Source organism: Solanum verrucosum, unplaced genomic scaffold (genome assembly GCF_900185275.1).
Source record: "Solanum verrucosum unplaced genomic scaffold, falcon-dt-bn FXZP01000093.1, whole genome shotgun sequence".
Taxonomy (NCBI): domain Eukaryota; kingdom Viridiplantae; phylum Streptophyta; class Magnoliopsida; order Solanales; family Solanaceae; genus Solanum; species Solanum verrucosum.
Genome location: NW_026020065.1, coordinates 968422 through 983136, shown reverse-complemented (window position 1 = coordinate 983136; position 14715 = coordinate 968422). Strand labels below are relative to the sequence as shown.

General features: G+C 32.2%; 3 protein-coding genes and 1 long non-coding RNA gene across 5 annotated transcripts in view; 2 read left to right on the top strand and 2 right to left on the bottom strand.

Annotated features, from left to right (window-relative positions):
* Positions 1-14715, bottom strand: part of LOC125823741 (ABC transporter I family member 6, chloroplastic) — a 377846-nt gene that overhangs the window by 153151 nt on the left and 209980 nt on the right. The gene's annotated exons all lie outside the window — the stretch shown is intronic.
* Positions 1587-6669, top strand: LOC125823726 (uncharacterized). Its single transcript, XM_049503100.1, has 5 exons — positions 1587-1973; positions 3114-4047; positions 4539-4634; positions 4852-4988; positions 6033-6669. The coding sequence occupies exons 1-5, from the start codon at positions 1717-1719 to the stop codon at positions 6211-6213; spliced, it is 1605 nt and encodes a 534-aa protein (XP_049359057.1). The 5' UTR covers positions 1587-1716; the 3' UTR covers positions 6214-6669.
* On the top strand, positions 8433-9029 carry LOC125823770 (uncharacterized). The gene is made up of 2 exons (XR_007442724.1): positions 8433-8490; positions 8643-9029. It is a non-coding gene; the product is annotated as an uncharacterized LOC125823770 (long non-coding RNA).
* On the bottom strand, positions 9926-11886 carry LOC125823760 (two-component response regulator ARR17-like). The gene is made up of 5 exons (XM_049503141.1): positions 11695-11886; positions 10491-10570; positions 10304-10381; positions 10152-10222; positions 9926-10057 (listed from the first exon to the last, which is right to left on the bottom strand). Exons 1-5 carry the CDS (start codon positions 11837-11839, stop codon positions 9961-9963), a joined length of 471 nt encoding a protein of 156 aa, XP_049359098.1. The 5' UTR covers positions 11840-11886; the 3' UTR covers positions 9926-9960.

The window sequence follows — 14715 nt, the reverse complement described above, 5'->3', positions numbered from 1 at the left end:
AATATCTTAAATTAGCTTAACTATATGTAAATATGTTGGGATTATGTAAACGTCTAACCCTAGGTCCTAATATATCTATGAACAACTTTAGCAATTTAATCATTTTTAATATTCTTGATTTAGTATAAATTTATTAAAATAAACAAACAACCACTTTTCTTGAAATTGGACAACATTTGTTACTATAATCTTAGTAACATCAATCAAGAATTTGTTAGCGCTTTAAGTCCCTATGAGGTTCGACATCCTGATTGTTTACTTTCACTTTATTATTTGTGACTATGTACACTTACATGTGTGTTGAGAGACAACAAGACCCCGGATGTTACTTTTTTCATTCTTAAATGTCATTTAATTCAGGAAAAAAGGGTTAGAAATGTCCTTAAACTATGCGAAAGGAACAAAAATGTCCTTTATTTGTAGTTTGGTCCAAAAATACTCTTGTCATCAATACTCTGGTCCAAAAATACCCTTATTGCTATTTAATAGGTCAGAAATGTTCATTTTTCAAATAAATATATTACTTACTTTCTTTTTTAACACATTCTTTTTTCTAATAATATTTTTTAAAGGAAAAAAGGACAAATATACCCCGGACTATTGTAAATGGTATGCAGATACCCTCCGTCATATTTTTGGGACATTGGTGTCCCTACCGTCCAAAAACTAGAGCATATATGACCTTCACTTTAACGGAAGATTAAATAGGGACACGTGACACAATCTTATCCGTCGATCCGATATTTAATAAATATCAGGCCGGTAGATAAGATTATGACACGTGTATGTCCGTTAGTATAAAGGGTATATATGCTCTAGTTTTTGGACGGCAGGGGCACTAATGTCCCTAAAGTATGACGGAGAGTATTTGCATGATATTTGATAGTTCGGGGGTATATTTGTCCTTTTTCCTTTTTTTAAATTAGGAAATGTTATCTTACTTCAATTCAGAAAAAATGAAAAATGAAAAAAATTCTTATTTTTTTATAATTATTTTTTATCGTTATATAAATAAAAATTAATGATGGATATTATGATATTTTATATATGGCATATATTATAGTTCGAAAGGATACATGAAATTATTCTATTTTAATTGATAAAATGAGATTAAAAAGCCTACATTTTAATTTGTTGAAGTGATTTAGATGTGTTTAAAAAGGGGAAAAATATATTTATTCAGAAAAAAGCATTCTTGACTCATTTAGTAACTATAAGGGCATTTCTGGATCAAATTATCGACAACAATGACATTTTTTAACCAAAATATTAACTAACGATAAGAGCGTTTTTGAGTCAAACTATAAATGAAAGACATTTTTATTTCTTTCACATAGTTTAAGGACATTTTTAACCTTTTTTCCATTTAATTAATTATTTTCATTAGTTAAAGAGGGATTAATTCTTAGCAATCAGCTCCTAAGAAATCACTCATAAAGAAAGCAGTAGAATCACCGCTTTGTAATGAAATGAAATGATAGTGAGTATTTAATTATATTAAGAGGATAAAACATGGTCCCTCAGACTTTAATAAGCAATTAGTAGCATACTTTAATTAGCTTTGACAAAACAAATACCCTTAACCGGTATTCAACTCTCACTTTCTTCTTCTTCATCATCTCTCCCTTTTTTCTTCTTCTTTGAATTCATTTTCACGCAAGAACCCACTTTTTGACCTTCATCGTACAAATTATACATCCAGTGAGCCATAGGAAAATGAGATACAGAAAGGGTAAATGTGATCTAATGTATGTAATTGAAGGACTACTCTTTCTGAGCAGTTGGGTAATGGTAGTAAATGGGTCGATCCATGAGTACAAAGATGAAGCTTTCATTCCTCGTTTCAATTCATTTTTCTTTCATGGTGGTAGTGAAGGTCTTTATGCTTCTAAGGTTCAAGATTCCCCTCTTCTCGTTTCTGATGACAGTAATAACAATAATAATAAACCCATTAATGGAAAATCCTTTATCAGGTACCAAAATTCAGTACCCTTTTGTTTTTCCAGTTCTACATTTGATTTTAAAGGTATTCTGGTGTTTGGTGAATTTTTTTCTGAGCTATTTGAAGAAATTATTGTAGTGTTGTAAGTTGTAGATGTGGATGTGATATTAAATTAAAGATGGCTAGGGAACAATGTGAATCTTATTTGTTTTGTCAAGATTTGAAAAGGGTATTCACAACATGGGTGATGGTTTTTGAATGCTATTTTACAATGTGAAGGAGTTAGGTAGATGAATTTATTCTGCAGAATTATGTCCAATCAAATCTTTTTAGTGTGCTAGAGGAAGTAGAATGCAACAACAATAACATACCCAGTGTATTCACAAGTGGGGTTTGGATAGAGCCATGTGTTGAAGCCTTAACCCTGCCTTGTGAAGGTGGTAGAGAGGTTGTTTTCAATAGACGTTTGATTCAAGTAAAACATATCAAAATCAAGAATGTAAAAGTAAAAAGTAAGTAATGCTGACAATAATGCAGATGAGAGCACTAGTAGTTAAATAATAAGATAACAGAGGCAACTGAAACAACAGGAAGTAATAAAGAGAGTATGCAAAGAGTGAAATACATAAAGTTATGTTTTTTAAGCATTTGGTGGGTGTAAATGTTCTCCATGGAGATTGTTTTCTTTAAGAAATATTTTACCATCCTATCATCATAAGGTAGGGGTGAGGTTTGCATACACACTACCCACCGAGACCCTGCCTATGGGATTTTACTGGGTTTATTGTTGTTGTTGAAATCGATTTATGGATTAATTTCAGTTTTGGTTGCACAGAAAAATTGGTGAAGCATAATAATCCTACAAGATGTAGGATTTGTACCAGGACAGTGTTTTGATGAAATTTTCTATGATTAAAGATTGACAAAAAACGTCTAGGTGGAATAAGTCATGGAGAAGTTCAGATATTTCCGAATAGATAAAAATTTCAATGTGTTCTCCAGAAATAAAATGTTTTGATGTTTGTCTTTGCATAACCAAGTTCTTTTTTATTTTATTTTTCATTAGCTAATGCATTTATTGGGTATTGATGGTGTGTGATTCATAAATAGAATCCAAAATATGTAATGAATAATTTCAGTGACTCATGGATGCCGTCCATAATGATTTCAGGTTTGAGTCAATCATCTTTAGAAGAACAAAGGAGGCTGCAAATAAGCAAAATGAGATGCAGCAGAGTACTGGAATTGTTGAAGCCATAATACTGGAGGTCAAAGACAGGAACGAAATTGGGGGTTCCTATCTGAATTCTGATGCAATATGCTGCACCCCGGCTCTTGCCAAAGATGGATCCTGCAAGGTAGGAGAGGTTATAATCCATCAAGATCCTGAGAACCCTGGGTGGCCAAAACGGATTCAGACGTCCTTTGAGGGAAACAATGAAGAAGCTAATATGGTATTCAATAATGTTCAGATCAACAAGACTGGAATGTATTATCTCTATTTTATGTTCTGCAATCCAGAACTCAAGGGCACATTAATTAGTGGTAGAACTGTTTGGAGAAACCCAGAAGGCTATCTACCTGGGAAGATGGCACCACTGATGACATTTTACGGTTTGATGTCTCTAGCATACCTCATTCTTGGTCTCTTGTGGTTTTTACGGTTTGTGCAACATTGGAAGGATATAATACAATTGCACTATCACATTACTGCCGTGATTGGTCTTGGAATGTGTGAAATGGCTCTTTGGTATTTTGAATATGCAAATTTTAATGCTACAGGAAGCAGGCCAATGGGAATCACCATGTGGGCTGTTACCTTCAGTGCTATCAAGAAGACTGTCTCACGTTTACTTCTTCTAGTGGTATCGATGGGCTATGGTGTTGTAAGACCCACACTGGGAGGTATAACCTCAAAGGTACTTCTTTTGGGTGTGGTATACTTTCTAGCTTCTGAAGCCTTGGAGCTGGTTGAACATTTGGGTAATATCAATGACTTCTCTGGAAAAGCGAGAATCTTTTTGGTGTTACCTGTTGCTTTATTAGATTCCTGCTTCATCGTATGGATATTTTCCTCATTGTCCAAAACATTAGAGAAGCTTCAGGTGATGACAACTTTCCTTCTCTTTATTCTAGCAGTCATAGATTGGTGAAAAAGTACTAGTCACAAAAATAAGATGGTTGATCAGTTTTACCTTCTTAAAAAATAATTAAATAAACAAAGGATGGTTGATCATCTATTTACTGTCAGATTTCACGCTTTCCCAATCTCTTCTTTGCTCAAAGGAAAATATTGCATTTTCATCATAATCATATTCTTTCTCTTTTTATTGTTTGGTGGAGGTAACTGATTCCTTTGAACTCTGGCTGGTAGACATGGAGAACTGCACCAATAGAACCAATAATAGTCCATCACACTCTTTTTAACTCTTCTTAACGCGTAGGAGAAGGTTTACATGATTGTCAACTGTTTTAAGTTGTTTTGTAATTTCTTTGACTGGAAAGTGTTATTGATCTTCTTCAATGTGAGAGGACAACAACTCACACATCCTTGTATGTAAACTGAAAGCTTCCTTTTTGCCCATATGGACCTCAGGTTCGGAGAAGCCTGGCCAAGCTTGAACTGTACCGAAAATTTACCAATTCTCTAGCTGTTTCAGTTCTTCTCTCTGTTGCTTGGATTGGCTATGAGGTATCTTTTATGGTTCTGTTTCTTCTTCTTTCCACAATATTTTAAGTCTCTCTGTATCTGGAAGTTTCTCTAAGTACTTACTGTATTATGCAACAATGCATATCTTGTGCTGTTGATGATTTCCTCCAAAAGTTTCGCTCTGCATCTCTTCATGTCATATCACTGTGTTTGAGTTTTCTTGATTTCTCTACGAAAGCTAATTTCCTTGTTTATTCAGCTGTACTTTAATGCAAGTGATCCATTGAGTGAGTTGTGGCGAAGAGCCTGGTTTATACCTGCTTTCTGGACATTACTAGCATACTTGCTTTTATGGGTAATATGCATTCTCTGGGCTCCTTCGAATAACCCAACCAGGTGAACATCCTTACCCCTTCCTTTTATTGCCAATATAATTAGTATTGCTTCTATTGATACTGTCTGATGATTACTGTAAAGAAATGAGGATTAAAACCTACTTCCAGTCATAGAAAGATCTAAACATGCATTGGTGATGGCTACTGATACCATTTAAAAAGGGAAAGAATGGTACCTATTCATGATTAACTGTGATTTGATGCTGCAAAGTGAGTCTTTGGGCTACTGGGGAAGATGGTATGCACTATTCATTATCAATGACTATAAGAGATCTATATTGAGTTGAGGATAGGAAGACAAAGTGCTCAAGAGTGACAAAAATTCTTGGCCTTCAATATGTGGAGTTGGGTGGAAATAAAGAATCCTTTCAGAATCATTTTTGGCATTTCTATTTGTCTGTACAAATAGTTTGTGCAGAATTAGTTTTTTACAAGTATAACAATGTGAGTTGAAAGATGTGAGTGATTCTTTTGATGTTCATCTCCTAAATTGACAAGTTTTATCAAAATGGATGAAGCATTTTGCTTGTTCCCATCTTTTAATTTTATGGGCAAAAAAGTGCCTTGTATCTTTATAACAGAAAAACAGTTTGATATAGTTGGAAACTAATGCACGGACAGATGGTCATACGAACTAATTAGCATAAAATTATTCAAAGAAGGTTTATGGATGCAACATCCTCTGCATGAGTAAAGCTCTGAATCTTCTTTCATCTAGCCAATACGAGTAATTATGAATTCTATGTGCAAATAATGATATCTGAAGCTCCGACATAGTTCTTGTGCCTTTCCAACTGTTCTAAGATTAAGTAAGCCTATTGAAAACCTGTTTTGTTTGTCCAATGTATTTAGGGTTGGGTTTTGATGTGTTGGGATAGGTTTGTAAAAGTTAATTCTCTGGTGGTGACAGTGTTTGTACTTGGTGAGAGAAAAGGAAAGTTGGAACTTAGAAAATCTGTATATTCCACTTTTTGGTTTTATATCCTGTCATTCTCTCAATGCTGTAAAATAGTCTCTAATTTGGCATCTCTTTGCTACTTCACAGATACGCATACTCGGGGGAGGCTCTTGATGACGAGGAGGAGGGTCTGTCCCTCACAGGCAGTAGTGTTATAGTGGGAGGAGATCTGTCTAAACTGGATAGGAAGGAGAGGAAGGCATCTATTACAGCAGATCATGTGTTTGGTCTTGGAGAAGTTGTTCTTGAGGAGGACAAAAGAGAATGATGATATTTATTTTCTGTTGTTCTTTCAACCTCCCATTCACGCATGGACATAAGAAGTTTGCCCAGATACTATTTATACCTCCTTTTTTTTTCTCTCTATTTTTCGTAGAAGATCAGACTGAAATACGTGGTGGTTGGAGATTAGCAAGTTGGACGGGAGAACTGAAACAATGTTGCATGGAAGATTGGCATCTTTCTGAAGCTTCTCTTGTTGACGAATAGCCGGAGAAGTCAAGCAAGTGAGCTTCGCGGTGAAGTCTAGTTCTTAGGGGCAATCACAATTGTAGGCTGAGTAATTGAAACTTCAAACATATTGTGAAGTGGATTATTAGGCTGCATGCTAATTTAGAGAAGATACAAAAAGATCCTTGTGGTGGTCATATGTGATAACCAAATACATCAAATTCAAATATGAATGCTTACTTATTTTGTGCTATAATACTTTTTCCATTATCAATAGTTTTGTTTTTCCTTCCCCTTTTAGGCTGGATATACTCTTTCTTCACTTCTTGGCCTTTGAATGTAACGAATCTTCTGAAAATACTTTTGCGCACCTGATGTTTATAACAAAAAATTGAATGCAGGATATGCATCTGGCATACTAATTTTATACCACATAGCCATGCTTTGAGGTTAAAATCTTAGTTTTGTTAAAATATCTGGCGTGAGTAAGATATTTCCTGAGTAATTAACATAATAATTAGTATATGTAGTTATTTAATATTGAATAAAAAATAAAATAAAATAGGATAAATCATTGAGATTGTGCTGTGTCTTTCCATTTGGCTTAAAATATAAATGATCCAAAAGTATGATTGAGGATATATGTATATCATTTTTAAAGGCTTGGAATAGGGGTGTTCACGGTTTAGATAAAAATCGATCCAAACCGAAAAACTAAACCAAATCGATAAAATAAAACCGATTTTATTTGGATTTGGTTTGGTTTGATTTTAGATTTTTGAAAATCGATAGTAATTGATTTGGTTACGGTTTTATTAAAAAAAACCCGAAGAAATAACTGAACCGAACCGATGAATTATATACATATATTTTATTAATATACATACTTAATATATTGTTTTTATAAACAATTTTAAAGATCTTATACATATTTTCATTAAAATTTCTTTATAATTTACTTATTGAAAGGAAAAATGTCCAAGATGAAACATTTATCTTATTGATTTCATGTATATGACTGTTTATGACAATTCTTTGTGGGACTAAAAATGTTATTGTCTCTTCCTTCTAGGCCAATATAGTGAATTTTAAAGCTTTATTGATAGTAAATTTAGTGATCGAAAGTTCAGTAATTTAAGTCATTCTAACTATTTTTCGTTTTGAATGGATTGTTGGCACTTTTTTCACATTTTAAATGAATTGTTTCTTTTATTTTTGTGTATGGTTAATATCCGAATAACCAAACCAAATCGAAACCGATAATCACCAAACCGATAAATGTATATTATATTTGGTTTGGTTTGGTTTGGTTTTGATAATTTTAAAACCGATTAAGTTGGTTTGGTTTTGGTTTTAACCAATAACCGATCCAAACCAACCCGTGAACACCCCTAGTTTGGAGGTATATTTGGCCTTTTTTGGAAAAACTCTTGTTTGGATATTTGCACCTTGTTTGGATGGTTGTTACCCGTTATATTGTATTGTATTGTATTGTTAATTTAAATACAATGTTTGTTTTGATTGTTACTTAAATTCTATTGTATTATATCGTTTAAATCCATAGTTAGATAACAATGAAAAGATACATTTTATGTAACGATCGATTCGGTGTGATCGCATTGTTACCTTAATATAATATAGTATAGATGTGTAACATTATATAACAATAGAGAACGATACAATCTACTCATTATATTTATTAAAACAATACATTAGAATACAATACAATGCAATATCATACATTATGATTTATGAAACAATACATAACAACCATCCAAACAAAGTGTTAGAAGGAAAGAGCAATTCCTTAAGTTAGAAGGTAAGTTCATTTCCAGGAAGCAGGATGGAATTATTACGAATCCGCGTATGAGAAATGTGGGCTTTTTCAGATTTTAATTTCCAGTGTCAACTCTATCTACCACTTAGGTGTTGCCACGTCAATTGGATGGACAGTGCTATTAAGTTATCCAAAAATTGCGTCTTATAAATTCAATCCTTTTTTTTTTTTTAATGTTTCATTTTGGTATAAGTTTTCCGCTTGCAATCAATAAACGATTAGACAAAAGAAATACGGTTCATTTCACAACTCACAAAGGTATGTTTGTTCTTTGCTTAATTTCTTGATTTGAGTTTCATTTTGATACTAAAGAATTCCATCTTTTTCATCAAGACTCAATATATAAGGAAGTGGGTATTTTTTGATTTGTTAATTGAATACTGTGTAATCATTTGTTTTGTTTTTGTCAGTATAAAGAAGGAGATGGGTCATCACCACCATCACCACCACCACCACCAGGAAGGTGCCAATCCATATGATGATCCCTTACTGGCATGTTGTTGCTGTCCTTGCTTGCTAGTCTCCTCTGTCTTCTCTATGTTTACAAGGTGCATCTTTATGGCCTGTTACCCTTTGCTGCACTGTTTAGGATGGGATGAACATAGACACCACCGCCATCATCACCACCACAGCCATTTCTTGTAACCCCCAATTTGATGATTGTCTCCATACTCTAGCAAGACAAAGTTGTCATTTTTGTTTTTCAATTTCAGAGGATTGTTTAGTATTTCAATTTTGTTTGTTTGTGTATACTTTACCTAGTACCAGTTATAATTTTTGAGTTGTTGTTTGTTCACGGGTGGAAGAAAAATAGAATCTTATTCAACTATATGCTGTTGCAAATCATGTAACTTGGTTTGTTTGAAAGAGTGAATTAAATTCCGTTGTTCAAGAATAGTGGTGTTGAGTTTCTCGACCCTTTGATTTGGGGCAAACATTTTCGTAAACTGCACAGATGCCCCATTCTGTTTTTTTGTTCTTTAAGAAATAGAAAACTGTTGACCTGGAAATCAATCCTAGTAGGACTTGGCTAATGGACTTGGTGATTGTGAATCTCCAACTTTCCTAAGTTCTGTTAAGGAAGAGAGATATAATGTTATGATGATTGATGTGATGAATAACTAACAAATACTAATGTCTAAATGCTACAATTTTTTGCCGGGGTAAGTTCAATTGGCAAATGTTGAGGGACTTGTGCGAATTATGTCAAGTATTACCTATCATTCCGAGTTTTGAATGCTACAGTTCTCTTAAATACACCATTTTGACTCGAAATATGAGCTATGACACAAAATAGGTGGAGCAAAGGAATCAGATAAAGTAGACCTTATGCTAAGGGATGGAAAGCCATAGCTGAAATGCTTTAATATATTTCTTTACCACTTCCTTTTCGAGCATTGACCATTTAGCAATTTTATAATGGTTAAACAACAGTAGTTATATAAAAATATCTTTACACTGACAAGTATATATCTCTAACTTAAATCTAGTTTTGAGGATAATAAGTCATATACTAGGCTATCATACAATGAATTAGTCCTTAACAAATTTGGCTCCACAGCTTTTGTGTAAAAAGTAAATTCTGCATAACTGAAAATATGATTCCTTCATGAAAGCAGGGATTTGATCTAAATCTCAAAAGATAGATAAATAGACATTAAACATTTAACTTCACGAGTCATTAGACTGATCGACTCTCATAATAACTCAATACATATTAATATCTCTCTATCCTCGGCATTGCATTATTTGGCATCTTAGCCTTTCGACATCAGAGTGTTTCAGAGGCTTCAGCATGAATATTTGAGCTCCTTCTTCCATACATCTGTCAATTTTACACAAATCTTTGTTCAGTATCAGATGACAATGTTACATAGTAATGAAGTATATATAAAGAGTCGATGAGTTGTTATAATTACTGATTAATTCGAGTTGGGATATTCTCGGATGACATTATCACAACTGGCACATCCTTCATCATCGACGATTCCTGCTTGTAATGCATTGAATTAAAGCAACATATTAAGTTCAAATTCTTAAGGAATAACTATTTTAACAAAACAGTTAGTACCTTGATTTTCTTGAGCAGTTCATAACCAGTCATTCCTGGCATACAATAATCTGTTATTATCATATTAACCTTTGAGCCCTGCACAACAAATTAAAGTATATTCATTATAACCACAACTTTAGCAATAGCCTGCATTCAGATTTTCATCTTTACGAGTTTAAGTTATATACACTGAATAGAGACTCACATTGTTATTTGTAGAGCTATCTTGATGAGCTGCCAAACCCAAATACTCCAAAGCCCTCAGACCATCTTCTGCAGTAGTTACTGAACAAAACATGCAAATCAATGAAATAGATCCATCTTTCACTTATACTTTAATACTTGTGTTAAGGGGGAGCCAATTAAGGTCGAAGGGTTTAAAAAAATTGTTTTCATCTAATTCATATTTTGAACCTCTTAGTGAAAATTCTGATATTCCGTCACTGGTTACACATTTATTTAACACAATAAACATCCATACATACACATGGTCATTATAGCTAAACAGTTTAATCCCCGACCAAAAAACAGAATATGTTGATATAATATATATAATTATGTTATCCAGGCATGTGAATTTTCCTATTTTTGGATAAGGAAAAATAATTGAGTCATGCACGTTATGAAGTACCAGGGCTAAAAAAAGTCTACAACTATTAAGATTCTCAAAGATTTTACAGCAAAAGAAAAGTAGTGTGATTACGTAGACACAGCTGTTGCCAAATCCAAAAGGTTGACTTAAAAGATTTGGTACAAGTAAATATCAATTTAGTTAATTTACTGTACCAAATTGATATTTACTTTATATTTATTTTATTAGAGATTTTGTGTCCGAATGTATAGACTATAGAGACGCTTTTTACCCTCGAATGTGGAACTTTCTTCAATGCAAAATGTACAAAAATTCTTCTTTTATGTTTTTTGGGAGAGGTATCTTTGCCAGAAAATTATTTTTATACTATGTAAATATGGTGAAAATAACTTTTTGTGATATATGAACTATTGAATCCCTTTGTCATAATAGAAGATTTTTGTTTAGTGAAAAGGAAGTGCAAAACTTATTGTTAAGATCAAGTGTTTATTATCATGTCAAAAACTATAGGTAAATGTACAATTTTGTTTTTTAACTAAGTCCATCAAGCAAGTGACATGTTCGAACATGACTCTGACTCGAGCCCCCAACCATTCATGGTCTTGCCATATGCAGGATGTTGACATTACCCAAAACTTGCAAGTTCAAAAAATTGAAGTGTAATATTTTAGTTTTGTTTAATAATTCCTTGCATAAATTTGTGGTTCTAGTGCACAAACTTGAAAGATAATAATTCAACATTACATTGGTATCAAGTCTAAAAAATGCACCACATAATTGTGAATAAAATAAATAGAAGATTGAATAGTGTGATTACCTTTGCAAGAAGATTTCTTGAGTAATATTTCAACAAGTTTACGATCAACAAGATTGTCATCAACAGCTAAGACATGAGGTTCATCACTTGCAACAACTTCCCCCATTCCCTTTGAAATCGATGATGAATTTGCAAACATCTCCATTTCTTTCACTATAATTTAATTCAGAGAAATTTCACTTTCACTTTCACTTTCACGAAATATATAGGGAGAAAGAAGCAAGAAGAATCAAGTAGTTCAAAATAAAAGTAATGTGATTGGTGTGTGTGTATATATACTAATTAAAAAGGTGTGATTTGAGGAAGGGAAAGATGGAGAGAATTTTCTTGGGAAAATGATGAAAATAAATAAAATCAAAGAAAGGGATTGTCACAGATATTTGGTGATCTTCATATTTGATTTTCACTAAAACAATATCACTATGTTGATTCCTCCATCCAGCTCATTCCTTTTTTATACATATATATTTTAGAGGGAGGTGGTAGAGGACAATATTTTAACATTACACTTTGTTTGGATGATTGTTACGTATTATTTCATAATATATCGTATTGTATTTTATTATATTATATTATATTATACTGTATTATTTTAATGAATACACTGTTTGGATAGATTGTATCGTTCTCTGTCGTTTCATGATGTCACACATCCATAATTTGAATGATAAATCTACAAGAAAAAGTAAGGTACGGGGTAAAACTACAATGAAAACGTAGGGTAAAAAATGAAATATAATTATTAAATAATAAATAAAGACAAAATGAGAAGAAAATATTGAGGTAATGATGCAATCACACTAAACATGTCGTTACATAGTTCTTTTCATCGTTACCTAATGATAGATTTAAGTGATACAATATAATAGAATTTAAATAACAATCAAAACAAACATTGTATATTTAAACTTACAATGCAATACAACCATCCAAACAAGGTGTTAATGTTTGTAACTTGTAAGTAGTTGTATAAACTTGTATATACACATTAATAGGGTAAAATATTAGTCAATTAAAAGATAACTATAGTTCGTTACACAGAATTAATTGGTAAGACGGCGGACAACTTGCTAAAACAGTGAGATTATTTTAATGATGTAAAATTCATAATTACATTATCCATGTATATAACTTAAATTCATATGAAATTACTTTATTTGTCGAAAAAATAAAAATAAAAAGACTTAGGTCACAATATTTCAATTATATGGCGGAATATGATGCAGAATATCTGGTGCAAAAATAATAAAAAAGATTTTGGAAATAAATGATAGCGTATCCAGCAAAATCGTTATAATGGGGACCAAATCTGCTTAAAATTTGCTACAATTAATTTCTACCAACAGAGATGTGTTGTCTCAAGAACTCATAATTACGAAGCATCAATGGTGATTTTCAGTCCATTTATATTACTCCTTCCATCATTCAATTAAGTTTGCTTTCATTGTGGCCGCCTATTCACTGCACTAGGGCGGCAATTTCAGTCCATATTATTGAAATGAATCCATTTTGTTCATATTTAATGACTTGGATCACTCATATTTTAATTGGTTAAATATGGGCTTTAAACTATTTTAAGAGTGTCTACAAATAGAAAAAATGGTACGAAATAGCAAACAATTAATTCAAATTAAATGTTATAGCCAAAGTTTATTTTAATTGTAATTCGCAACAAACATCCCATTTTTTTGCCACCTGATTCAGTCTACAATTAGCCATTTTATACATTTCGGTATAAAATGTGTTTATATTTGTATAAAGTGAGAGAAAGTGTATATACAAATACAAATACATATATTTTCATCTTATACACTTATAATTATACAAATACAAATCTTATTATACAAATTACAATGTATAAATTAATTTATACAAAACTGAACAATTTGTATAAAATTGGATGTTTGTAGCGAATTAAACAAATCAAAAGGTTCATAGCAAACCAAAAATTTGCTATGGAGCGCAATTATGCAAACTATAGTTATAACATACAAATATGATTTTTATGTTTTCTATACGTGAAAGTTGCTCCTACAAATATGGTCAAAATGGGTTAAATATGGGTATCCATATTGACCCATAATAGATCACTTAGTTTTCACCTCCACTCAAAATTCTTAATTGTGCTTAAAAAAAATAAAAAATATTAATTTTCAAAAATTCAATTAATTTTCAAACTTAATTGAAAAAACAGATTTTTTTTTCGTTTTTGGAAAACAAAAAAAAATTAGGGGTAGGTTGGTGGAAGGGGGAGTGCCCGGGGTGGGGGTAAATTTATTTATTTTTTGAAAAAACAGAATTTATTTTTGTTTTTGGTAAACAAAAAAAAATTAGGGGTCGGTTGGTGGAAGGTTGGGGGGTTTCCGAGGGGATGGGGTAAATTATTATTTTTTTTAAAAAAAATAGAATTTTGTTTTGTTTTTGGAAAACAAAAAAAATTTAGGGGTAGGTTGGTGGAAGGTGTGGGGGAGGGGGGGGGGGCAGTGCTCGGGGGAGGGGGTAATTTTTTTTGTTTGTTGAAAAAACAGATTTTTTTTTTTTTTTGTTTTTGGAAAACAAAAAAAAATTAGGGGTAGGTTGGTGGAAGGTGAGGGGGGGGTTCCCGAGGGAGGGGGTAATTTTTTTTTAAAAAAAAACAATTTTTTTAAAATGGGTTAGAACCATTTTACCCAAACCATATTTACTCATATTCTATCTGGGTAGATTGTAATCCAAACCATTTTTGCTCAATCTATATTCAATCCATTCAAATCGATCCAACCCAACCATTTGTCACCCCTACACTGCACTATTATACTTCTGCGATAAATTGTTGGAACTTTTTTCATAGTTTTAAGTTCAAAAGAATTATTGGGACGTTTTTCATGTTTTATCCTTTATTTAATGAGATTCTTTAACTACTTTACATTTTCATTTGAAAATAATCAAAAGAATAATAGTGGAAAGTAATCTTTAAATATTTTTTTAAAAAATATTTCATATAATATGGATCGGAGAGAATATTTAAAATTGGGATTTGAC